Source organism: Vicia villosa, linkage group LG1, assembly GCF_029867415.1.
Source record: "Vicia villosa cultivar HV-30 ecotype Madison, WI linkage group LG1, Vvil1.0, whole genome shotgun sequence".
In the NCBI taxonomy this organism is placed as follows: domain Eukaryota; kingdom Viridiplantae; phylum Streptophyta; class Magnoliopsida; order Fabales; family Fabaceae; genus Vicia; species Vicia villosa.
In genome coordinates, this window is record NC_081180.1 from 54,399,953 (window position 1) to 54,413,743 (window position 13,791).

Sequence of the window (13,791 nt, forward strand, 5' to 3'; positions counted from 1 at the left end):
CCAAAACCTTTTCAATTTCATCCAATTGCAAAATCACCTAACCACCGCAGCACCGGGACCACAAACTCCGGTCAATAACGAAGACACCAACGCAAACTCAACTCTGGTCAACAAAGAAGACACAATTAATCTCTTAAGTTCCACTCAAACTGTAACCAAAATCAAATCATGGCAAACAAAAAGAAAACAAACTGACAAAGAGTGTTGCAACGGCGGTGATGAATTCCATAACATAACCTTCCGACAGATCTGAAACAGAGAGAAATAGAGAGATAATCAAGAACCAAGATTTACATCTGTTGTTCAAAAACTTTAAAAGTTTATGAACTTCAGAAAAAACCAATCTGTATTATAGAAATGGCTCTGAAATAGGATTAGGGCTCTCTAGGGTTTATATTGGAATACAGTAGAATCCAAAAAGTTTGTATTTTAATGTATGAGAAAAATCCAAAAGCCATCAAATATTGTTTGAATCAATGAATAGTTTGATTAATGTGTGAAGGAAATATCAAAAGGGCATGGAAATGGTTGGAAATGAAAAACTGAATTGATTTAACCGTAAAAGTCTATCATATTGGAAGAATTGGAACTGATGAATTGTGTAAATAAGTTGGTTCACGGTTGAAAGAATTTTTCGAAAACTAAATGGTCCATAATTATTATAAAAAATTATGTATATTAAACAGGGTAATAATTAATTATAAATAATAATGATAATACCAAAAAGAATATACAATAATTTTAAAAAAATGAATTATTAAATTAACAACTATAGTAAAATTTCTAAATATAGAATAATAAAAATAGTAACTTCTCTATAATAGTGACACTTATCAGAATTGCCAAAAATTTCATTTTGCTTTATTATATTGTATGATTTCAAACGGTTAAATATTAAAAGTCTACAAATTCTTAAAATTTTTTTTGTCGTCTTCTCTCTTCTTCATCTTTATTATCACTTTTAAGTAGTAAAAAAAAATTAACTTATATTTTATTCAACTATTAAATTTATAAGGCAATTTTTTTTCCACCCTCGTGCTTTCTCACAAATTCTCAATGAAATTTTAAAAATGATTTTAAAATTCAGTGATGCATCTATGGACATATTAATTTTTCATAAAATTTAACGCAAACGAGTGAGTCACTCTATTATAATTAATTTTGGAATGAAAACACCCTAGTATTTTTGGATATGCATATCTAAAAGTTCTCTATTATTTATTCTTTAATTTAGTATCAGGTATATCCGGATAGGCAGACCTAGTAGGCATACGTTAACAATGCAACAAATATGTATTTACTAATCATTTTCCTATTGAGAAAAACAGTTGAAAAATAGAAAAACAATTAAAATAAAATTATAAAAATATGAAAGTACAACTAAAAACCAAATAAAATCAAATTAAGTGTCGACAAATTTTTACGGATTTTTTCGAAAAATATAAAAACAAAAATTAAATTAAATAAAATAAAAAAACAAAGAATTTAGGGTGGTGTCCCGTATTTTGTCCAAATAATTGGAGTTTGATCCCTAATTTTTTTCTGATGAAATGACATGTAAAATTTTGATTCAGAGTTGATTTTTTAAAAAAATTAATTTTTTACGACAGGTGTCGCAAAGGCTAGAAACGCAGGAACCCAAAGGACAGAATGCAGGGATAGAATTCCTATGAATCTAATTTTAGTTAAAATCGATGGAGAATCCACAAAACAATGCAAATTTCAATGAAAAACGTGTAATAAATAGGGTAAGGTGTATTTTAGGATATGTTTCTCCAAATTCATCTTGGAAATTTTCTAAAATGCATTTCCGGACCAAGTTTTGACAAAAATGAAATAAAGTGCGTCCGGAAAAGTGTCTCAGAAAATTTCCAGAGACAATTCGAATTTTCAGAGGTGTAAGTCACACCATAAGAATAAAAAAAAATGGCCAACTTTAAAGCATAAATCTAAGGTTTCTCAATATATTTCTTCATATACTAAAAATTTCTAAGTTATCAAATCCAAGTTATAAAAACATATTTACTAGTAGTATTTTTTTTCCTATATAGTTGAGTTGCATTAATTTTATGCAATGTAATTAATAATATCAACTAAAAAAATTTCTTTTGATATTGTTTGATTATGAATAGAACTGGAAGGAACACGAGGCAACAAAATATTAAACCTTCAAGGGTTGGTTTCATAGACTTACTTTATTTTATGTAAATATAAATTTATTTGATGACTTGAAGGTTGCAAATTAAATTATTTTTTATTTTATTAAATTTTTAATTTAAAATTTATAAATTTTTATATGAAAGTGCATGGAGATGATGATAAAGATGACTAAGGAGATAGGAGAGAAGATGAAAAAATATCAATAAATGATTTAGGAACGCGGCAAAAAAACTCTTACTATCGAGCGAGATTGTGTTGCATTGCAAATAGAAAGTGTAGCATTATTATATCTACAAAGACCGAATGTATTTTAAAGATTGTTCAACAGTTTTTATGATTCTAAGCAAAGGTGTTTGGTTTGGTAAAATTAAATGACAGAAAATAAATTAAGATTTTGGTGTTGACGGTAAAAAAAATAGTTGGGGTTAGATTTCATTATTTGTATCCTCATGCATAATCATCAGTCAATAATATGATATTCTACACAACTATTAATACATCCACATGTTGCTCTCATTGCAATACATATGTGAGTCAATTACATGATATCAGTTATATTACATAATAGACAATCTCTCTCATTTTAACCAATACAACAACATTAAGTTCCAGCGGTGAATACATATATCAATTATCAATACACAAACGAGTATTAAGCTTAATTGATCTCTAGTCATTAGCACCCAATAGAAGAGGACTTATCTCTAGTAACGACTGTAAAACCCTAAATTCCCCACACGTCAAATTATGAAATAAATCAAGTATGGATCACATATACACCTTTAGGGTATCACTCATCATTAAACAACACTTGTTATGTAACACTTATAATTTAAAATAAAACATTTAAGTACACCTGTCATCGCATGCTTACCTTCACTTAGAGTATCATCGCATTGAAATTCATCAAATAAATATGCGTCAAAATTGTTAAGTCTCATAAAGGCACGTTATTTGAAATTAAAGCATATATGGAAGAAGCCCCCACAATCAACATAACTCAAAACATATAAAGTATAACATCCAACTCTCATTTAACAGAAATATAATAATAAAATAACATCGTTCACCCACTCAATGTTACATAATCAAAGCATTAAACCACTAGACATACGATAAACAAATGAAAATAACTCCACGAGCTATTTCCCACTCACGACAACAAACTCTACTTCTGAGTATCTGCAAGATGTCCATGGTGGATAACATAAAGCAAAAGGGGTGAGAAATATACTTCGATATAAAATAGTGTAAAGAATGAAACATGTAGATTAAACATACAACATACTAAGCATCTAATACACAACAACAACATCATTTATCTCACGCTTTTCAACCAGATCATGTACATATACACGTGAATGTAAGTGTGATTCATAACACCGACACGATGTATGTGGAACCAATCAACTAAGCTTCTTCATACGAACCAGGTCCACCCTTCTAGACCCCAAACCCACCCTTATAGGTTCAGAACAAGCTACCAGTCCACCCTTCTAGACTTGCAACCTGCATCTTTCAATAACAAGGACACAAATGACGCATGACATATAATTGATGAAACAACAACAACATCAACAACAATATTTATAATCCCCATTCTAACTATAAAGTACAACGAGTATGTACTTCTACATAGTTATCCATAAAGCATCAATAATATGCATTTCATGCAGTCATTAAACATCTCAAGTAATCGCACATAACTTAATCCCTTGTTGTGCAACCATAATAACCACATCCATGAATCATACAATATTTCAATAACAACATCAAAACATCCTTAAACCAGTAGCCAACAATATCCAAAAATAGTACAACTCCCAGAAATCGGAATCAACGTTCAATTCCAAGCAACAAAGCAAAGAACGCTCATCTTTGCAGCATGATGGTTTGCAAGTCACAAGCGTGACACCCATCAAAGCCTTCAAGGCCATGAGGCCTAGGTCGCCATGTCGATGGCCCCCCCATTGATATGCAGAATGCATAATTTAGTTTTATTCTATAGAGTTCAACTCAAAACTCTGATTCTCCATCTCAAGCACTCAAATTGATCAGAGAATCAACATATTAATATCAATCAACCTACACCTATCAATTAACATGCATAATCATCAACTATTCACCATTTTTGGCAATTTAATCGTGATATTCATATCACCTTCATGAACACAACAACATCCAACAATTCATATAGAACAACACATAATTTTCGTGAAAAAATCACTATACAAAAATCAATACAATCATAGCAACTATATCATGTACAAGCATATAATTCAGATTAATTCACATAATTGACCAATTCAAAACATTTCACAAATCAAGGTGTAACATAGAGAGGGTAAGGGTCCCTCTTCTACCCTTTTTCATGCTAAATACCAATATATCTAAGCATTTCCCCTTACCTAAATTATCAACACGAATTCTCTCCAACAATGGAGAATCCTCTTCTCCTTCCTAAGCCCTTGTCTTCCTCTTATTTTTCTCTCCAAAACCTCATTTACATACAGTTAACAAACTCTTATTATTAGTACTATTTATTTTACCCTAAAAACAAATAACCTAATTACATGTTGTCTATTATGTCCCCACTTATTCTCCTAATATTCATGATACCCCTCCTTGCTCTTGCTACCTAAAATTCTCCATTACCTTTTTAATTAATTAATTAAAAACTAATATTTTTATTACTTTTAATTATTATACGATGCACATCCCTTTTTCCCAAGCAAACATATAAACATATACTTTATTTACTTAAATACATAATAATTAAACAAATATGTAATTAATCAAACTAAATCGATTAATATTTTTATTACTTTTAATTATTATACCATGCACATCCCTTTTTCCCAAGCAAACATATAAACATATTCTTTATTTACTTATATACTTTATATACTTATATTATAAATAAAGAACTGTTTACATAGTTTTAGGGGTTCAAACTTGCAAACACTCATACGCTAAACACTCAGCGTATCCAAGCGAACGAGTGAAATGAGTCAAGCAAGGACTATGTATGTTTGAATCACATGCTTTTCTGCAAATTTTAATGTTATTTCGTTTACATTCAAACTTTGTTATTTTCTTTACATATTCATTGTTTAATTCTGTTTAGTCATTTGCAAAAAACACCAACTTCGACATTGAGAGTGTTTGACGCCGTGTCGAACACCTCCTTTTCAAAACAACTATACTCAAAACTCTTACAAAAACTCTTTGATTCAAAAGCGTTGTTATGAGATTCCCTAGTCGATCTCGCAAGTAACCTTTAAAAAGATACTAGCGTTCTTTACCAATTTCCAAGGTAAACACTTACATAGTCTGACACCTCCCAAATCAGTGGTCAATAACTCCAAAAACCAACTCCATGAATCTCTGGTTTCACCCTTAAGAACATCAAATTCTATTGGCAGCATTTGGTCATTTGGGTCCATTCCAATAGCTGCAAGTATCTGTCCACCATAACAGTCCTTTAAGTAACACCCATCCAATCCTATGATAGGCCTGCATTTGAAAAAAAACTATCTTTGCAAGCTTTGAAGCATATATAAATTCTCTGGAAAGATGGATTCAAAGACCTTTCAAGATGTTCACTACTTTCCCCTTCACCTTAGGATTGCTGACTTGTAATTTTCACAGTTGATCCAGGGTTTGCCCTTAACAATTCATGACCATAATCATGGGCTCTTATATATTGCTCCCTAAGTGAACCATCAACAATGTCAACAACTAATGATCTTTCTCTATAGATAAGTGTCCTATTGATTCCTACTTTCCAATTTTCTTTTGTTTTCTCCATAATATTAGTCAACCTCAAATATGGATTCTCCCTTACATTGTTTTGATTCTTGTTGCTCAACCATTTGGAATTAAGGAAATTAATCTAACCTTGTAATCCCTACTACATGTATGTTCGTCCATAATCTTTCTCAACTGTCAAGTATCCTAATCTTAAGTGTTCCACAATATGACTCCCAAGGTCAACCTAATTATCATTTTTCTTAAATTCAAGGTTTCTACCAGAATGAACAACATATGTTCTAATTGCCTCTTTAAAATCATCCTTTGTAGCAAAATATATCCCTAATTTCCACTTATTATCCACCATTTTTTTGGAAGCCTAAATGTTTGAAAATCATTCATAAACCTCTCGTCATCTTCACTATCAATCTCTTGAGGTAAGTAATCATTATCACATTCCTCAATGTCACTATATCCTTGACAATTTTCTTTTGGAACCTCCCCATCATTGTCATCATCAAATAAACCACTTCCCTCGCCTGATTCTCCTACTACCCTTTGCTTCCTTGGTCTCCCAACCTTTGCTTTTACATTCCATTTACATTTTGCTTTTCCATTCCCTTTTCCCTTTCCTTTTCACTTCCATTTTCCTTTACCGTTTGCTTTACCTTTGTCTTTTCCATCCCCTTCGCCTGATTCATCTTCCACATTGCCAACCTCATTATTAACTAAAAACTCTTCACCAATACCTAAATCATCATTATCATATGTATCACCAATGTCTATATTCAAGACATCATCTTCACTTTCATATACACCATCACCTTCATCCCACCTTTTTTCTTGTTACATATAAGTCCCTAAATTTCTACATCAGTTACCAAAGCCTCATTTTCTACTACAACACTTACCAGATAAGGTGTTTCATCACCTACTTCAGCTTATTGCTCAGTTACCATAAAATCAATGGTACTCTCAGTAGTATTATCCATTATTGCATCCTCCATCACAATGGTCCCATATAAAATCACCAGAATCTTTTGGGTCAATGCCTTCAGTGGTCCCCTCCAAGTTAACACCATCACATGTATATTCTTGGTCAATTTAAGCTTCTACAACACCGACCCCTCCTTCATGAAATGTGTCATTAAGAGTATTCAATTCTTGAAAAGTGACCAAATCAGCAAAAGTACCATTTATACCATTATTCAAATTATCGAAATTGTAATTATCTTCAATATTTAATTCATCCAAACTATCCTTTTCTCCTACCTCAGATTCATCATCCATTTCATTGGGTCCTACGTTGACTTCCAAAGAGAGTATTAGTTCTTTTATATAGTCAGGTTGTAGTATTAGATGAACCACATATAAATTCACGACCTGATTAATACGGACTATGGTTTTCATTTTAGTTGTTCCTATATCATCTTCCAACAAAACTATCTCATTATCAGCCATTGCATCATAATACCATAAACTTTCCACTTTTGGGTATCCTAAATATTTTATACCACTAAGTATCTCAATATAATTCCAGAAATCAGGGTCTACTGACCAAACCTCTTCAAACACCTCGTAACCTAATTTCTTAAACTCAACAAATACACCCCCATGATAGACCGCACACTTAAACCTATCAGCCATGACCTAAATGGAGAAAATAATGAAGATATCAGAGATTGAAAACTCGTACATAGCTTGGGAAAAAACTTGATGAATAATGGAGGTGAACGCTAGTCGTCTCCAAGTATCACAACTTGAAGATGAAGGGTTTGGAAATGAACGCTGCCCTAGGATTTCTAATGTTGAATGTTTCAGAATAGTGTATTAGCAAATGAAGCATCACAAAATTGTTTTTCAAACTTTTTATTTTATGTTTCACGAATAAATTTAAAAATTTCCAAAATGTTATTATATATTATTATAAAAATAAAACATAAAGCCATGTCATATATTAAAAGGCTAACGGAATTTCCTTAAGGGGCTATAATGATACATTTTTTACTTTAAGGACCAATTAGACACCATAAATTAAGTTAAGGAACTAAAAGAGTAATTAAGCCTAAAACGTAACAATTTCCTATGCAAAGCACATGCTAGTCAAACATTTGATAGGATTGCTAGTTTGCATTTTTGTTTATATTAGAAGCTTAAAAGTACAAGTCCTTTTGAGCAAAATCCCATAAAATGTGGCTTTTGGAAGCAAGTTAATGTCAAACCAAGACACTAATCAAGATCTTATAACTACTTTTCCATGGATCTAGTTTCATCATTATCCCTAAATCTAATTTGTATGATAAAAATCATTCAATACTTTCTGTAAAACTGAAGGAAAAAACAAAGTGAGACAATGGTTCTTCAACAACAAAAAATGGTACTTCCTCCGGCTTGAATTATAAGCAAATATTCTCTTTTTAAATTCATTGAGTAATTAATGTATCTGGTCTACATAAAAGAGACTATTTGCTTATAATTCAGGCCGGAGGGAGTACAAACAAAGGGATTTAATAAAAAAATCCAAAATGAATCAGATTAAAAACACCATTGAAAGGGGAAAATTCATGAACTCTTTAAAAAAGTGAGAAGAAGATAGATAGGTCATCATCTAAGTGGCATCAGATACGCATGTGTCATACACCAAATTTGACCCACTAAGACTTGTCCTTCCTTATTTATTTTCATTGGCACATCATTTAAAATATGTATGTATTAAGATATATATGAGGGCATATCATATGAGAATGCCTTTTTTATATGAGAATGCCAGAATAAATCTGAACCATTGGATTTTAAAATAAATGGTGGAGATTATGTGTGAATATTTTTTCTCTCTCCTCCATCATTAAAATAAAAGATTGAAGAGAGATAAAAAAAAGATTCACACATAATCTCCACCATTTATTTTAAAATCTAATGGTTCAGATTCATTCTCACATTCTCATATAAAAAAGGCATTCTCATATGATATGCCATATATATATATATATATATATATATATATATATATATATATATATATATATATATATATATGTGTGTGATCAAGATTATAAAATGCATGTATACTTCAATTCAATCTCTTAGGCTTAGCATCCATAAGATGTGAGGTCATTAGGTTTTATTGATTAAATGGGGGTATATATTAAATAAAAGTGTGTATTTAATTGGGCTGATTATTCATAAAATATGAGGCCCCATTTCAAATTTCAAAATTATTTTTAAACTGGGGTTTTATAAACTTCCTTGGTTTATATACAATATTTTGGATTTTGTAATTATTTATTTTTATTTAAAAATATAATAGTTTACTCTTAAATTATTTCTATTTTAATAAATAGAAAATATTTGTCGATGTTTCATATACTTTCAATTGGCTTTCTAATCTTGCGTGGTGCGCTTTAGTTATTTTTGGCTATTTTTGATCATTTTTGCACCTTGCACCTGGAAACAAGTATGTCCTGGTTCACAATTTTGGTAACCAAGATGGGTTGTTGGGCTTTTGGATATGGATTATTTCCTCTTACGGATTTTAACCTGATTTTCTAACTCTATAAAAAGGGGTCTTGACAGCCCTTAAAGGAGGCCTTTTTTTTTTGCTTTCACGTACAATTTTTTAAAACACACTTTTTTTCACTTTTGTTTCTCTACGCTTTTCTTCCCTCTCTGGAAGATTTGTCATAGGGTTAAACCTCTTGAACGAACCCTAACATGCCGTTGTCGGTTAACAGATAACGGCCGACAAACCTTTTCCTTTTATCAAACTCAAATCTCTCAACTCAAACACAAAGAAACTTTTGGCCGATGATTTCATATGAGGTCTCCATTTACAAAACTCTACAATGTTTTTTTTCCGCAACTCTTAAGTCTTTCAAAGGTTTTTGGCCAATGATTTAACATGAGGCCTCCCCTTTTTAAAAAAAAAAAATTGTTTTGGCCAATGATGATACATTTAGGCTATTTTACTTTTATTTTTGCTATACATGTCTTTTGGCCTTTGGTCATTGTTGTCTCGATCTGACAATGACTCTATCAAAATGTTTGGGTTTTACCTTTTGGCCAATATGAGGTCAACCCTTATTTTATATATATATATATATATATATATATATATATATATATATATATATATTAAAACTCTTCGTACAATATATAAAACCTCTCGTTTTTGAAATCCTAAAGATTAAATGGGTCCCTTTGAGTACAAGGGAGGCAAAGGATGCCTAACATCTTCCCTTTGCCTAATTAACCTACTTACCAAAATCTCAATTTTTCTTTAATTTTAAGGGCTTTCCTATTTTTCCCTAAAATGTGGGCGACGACTCTATTTTTATTAAAAAATTTAAACCGGTTGTCATATCATGAATACACATACCTTTTTGAATACTTCAACAATGACAATTAATACCTGGAAGAAAAAAAATGAATCCTATGAGGTAAATGGGGTGTTAAGGCAAATGATACTTTCTATAAGATGTCTCATTTTTCGGAAAACACATTCATTTATCAAACGAAACCACTAAGACAAGAAACAAGAGCATCGAGAATTGTATCTGAATTTGCTTTGTTCTTATATATCTTTGTGTATGATTCCCTATGCATCTTCATCTCTTGTATAAGATGACGACAAACGAATTGGTGGTCATCCTCTCCCTTACCGAGTAAACTCAAAAGAGTTTGAAAACCACAGTTGTCGTCATTTTCAACAGTTACAATTCACTCGACGTATTTGTGCATAAAAGAAGCATTTTTTCAATTTATTTAATTTTTGGTAATGACGGTGGAAGAGATGGTTTACTAATGTGCGCACCCTTGAAAACACTTTTTTTGGGGATTTGGAGTCGGAGCATCCGGAAAATGTCGATTTTACCTTTTTAGGGGCACATTTTGTTTTAACTGGTTACGACAGTGGTTTCAATTTTGTTGTTACTGGATATGCAATCTTCCTAAGTTGCCTTTGATGTGCAACTTCAAGGAATCAAACATGACTGGTCCGTACACAAGCAATATTCTGTTTGACCTGATCCAGAATTGTGTCCTTAACATATTTCAGCAAATATGAATATATTGCACACACACTCTTGAAACGAGAATTGATTCAACATATAATTCATTCATGGAAGAATTTATCAAACCTTTTCATGCATCCATTATCTTTTCCACAACCACGTCGGGTTTGACAACTTTACCATCTTCATATTTGACTTGTTTCGTGCCAATCGCAGGTATCACATTTTTTGTTATGTGATACTTACAAAGTAATACAGAAGAAGTAAAAAATATTGTTGCAACTCATAAAAGAGAAGATTAACATGATTTTGGATGCATCTCCAGACACTTTGAAGAATAATTTTAAAATTTCAAAAATGTGGTATGCTCATATAAAAATGAAAAGAGCATTTCCTAACATAACATCAAAGGGGATCTCGATCCACTTGTGGATCCTATGTGTCCAATTTTTATTTTTATTTTTAAATTCAAAAATCAACTTAAAGATTTATTTTTGAATTGTTATTCTACTTTATTTTATTTTGAGGACTTATTTTAAAAAAGAAAAGTAGTTAAAAAAATCAGTGGGTGGGTGAATGTGACAATGAAATTACAAAGTAAAACAAAGAAGAAAATAAAAAGAAGCAAGCAGGCCATAAGATCCCACGTGTAAGTTAATGGTATTTAGTGACACCATAATTGGGCCGCAACATTATTGACAACGATAAATTGATAATTACATTATGATTTTTCTAACACACATCATAGTTTGGTTAATTCCAATTTCATCCAACCATATAAATCTGCATTATTCTCTTAGCGTAACTTATTAAACATAGGTAACATCTCCTAGCTACTCTAGGCCTGCATAGCGTAGCATAGCATGATGATGCTATCATTAGTAGAATGAATACATAACCAAAACCAAACATAATTAAATTCTTAAAAAACACATGCTCCGTTCTTTGTTCCAAAATGCATACTAAACAGGTGAATACAATTACTTGTACATTTTTTTGTTAATATTTCGTGATGGTTTCTATTCAATTTAAATATTTGATAATTTGTAGGTAAGTTACCGCAATGATAAGACAGTGTTAGTGAAAGTTTATGTTGAGAAGCCTAAGAAGAAGAGATCATCATCAATTCATCAGTATCACCATCATCATCACCATTATCATATTCATCACACGGTTACTCAACAAGTTAATGATGGTTCAAGTAGAGGATATGATAGAAGATCGGGATTGCTTATGTACTCTCGTCTCCTTCGAAATTCTGTAAGAGGAGGAGGATCATCGCCCATGCCATTACTTCCTAATAATTCGGCAAACAATACTATCCAACAGACAAATCAGGTAACATTAATTGTTCGTCTATGTAATGTATTGTGTTTAAGTTTATGACATACTACATGTTCCTAATGTGTAACTTAAGTTTCAGTAATACACCACAATATTATTTAATGTTAGAAATGATGGAATGTCTTTTTGCAGTTGAATTCTATCAAGAAGCAGCCAAAGCATGGAGGAACCTCATCTTGCTTTGGAAATTGGAAATTTCTAGTTCCAAGCTTCTTATTAAGATCATGGTCAAATGAGCCAAAAAAGGAGAAAAAGAAGCAAGGAATTTCAGGAAATGGATTTAAAAAATTGCAGGTATATATAAATGCAAATTTTAGTTTAATATGTGATTATATACTAATTAGTCCTACTCTGATAATATGTAATGTATGTTTTATTGTCAGGTAAGTAAAGGAAAAGGTTTCATTGAGAAAGTATTTTCGACATGCAAATGAGCTGAAGTTCAATTCTGCGGTGGCTGTTCACTTGACTCAAGGTGTAAAGCCTCAAATATGGATTCTAATAGTATAGAAAATAGGAAAGTTAGAGGAAATTTAATATTATGTTGCAATAAAAATAAACATAAATACAAGCAGTGGCATAGTATCTGACAATAATAATATATCATGGACTAGTTAGGTTTGCGTTCTTGTCTTACATTCAAGTTGATTGTTGACAAGTTCCTTCATGTAATTTACTCAGCAATTTTGCTGTCGTTTATGAGATGCAAAAGCTATGAAATTTTAGTAGGGTATGAAAATTCTAATCTAGAACTTCACCCTCGTGTACAAATTGTCTAGGAAAATACGTCCCTCCTTTCTTTTTGTTGGTTAACAAGGCTAATCAATTAAAACAACCGCATCCAAACTACTTATTTTTCTAAATTTTCATTGAGTTTAATTTGAATGCAGTAAAATAATTTTAAAACATCATCTAATTAGAATGAAATATTTTGACAGATGAGAAGAGAGAATTATAGAAAAAGTGGTTATGAAAATAATTTAATTATAATTTATTTATTTATATTTTAAATTTTAAACTTATGTGTTAAATTGTTTCATTTTACTTTTCACTTTTTCACTTTTCACTTTCCACTTTTTACTTTTTACTTTTTCATTTTTTATTACTTTATTATTATTATTTTAAATAAATTATTAATCAAAATATTTCAATAAATTATTTTTTAATAAAAAGATTATTATGATCATTTTAAATGATTATTAATTTACATTTAAAATAGTATTTAATTTTTAAAAATTAACTTAAATAATTGAATATTAATAACGAAGAAATATAATTTGAAATAATTTTTATTTTAAGATACCATATTTTTTAACAAAATAATAATAGTTTTAGTTTTAAAAAAATTATTTCAATTAAAATGAATTTAAAAATATAGTTGAAAAGGTGTATTATTAGATAAAATACAAAAATGTGTGTCACTTATCATTAACTTTAATTTATATGATTCAAAATATTATTATATTAATATATGTCATTAATAAAGTTTATACAATTAAAATAATGTTTGCACAATTAAATATTA

At 30.5% G+C, this 13,791-nt stretch overlaps 1 protein-coding gene across 1 annotated transcript; it reads left to right on the forward strand.

Moving 5' to 3' along the window:
- The first annotated feature begins 11,720 nt into the window (after positions 1-11,720).
- LOC131606589 (uncharacterized) lies at positions 11,721-13,034 on the forward strand. Its single transcript, XM_058878786.1, has 4 exons — positions 11,721-11,892; positions 11,973-12,260; positions 12,399-12,560; positions 12,650-13,034. Exons 1-4 carry the CDS (start codon positions 11,878-11,880, stop codon positions 12,698-12,700), a joined length of 516 nt encoding a protein of 171 aa, XP_058734769.1. The 5' UTR covers positions 11,721-11,877; the 3' UTR covers positions 12,701-13,034.
- The last annotated feature ends 757 nt before the right edge of the window (positions 13,035-13,791 follow it).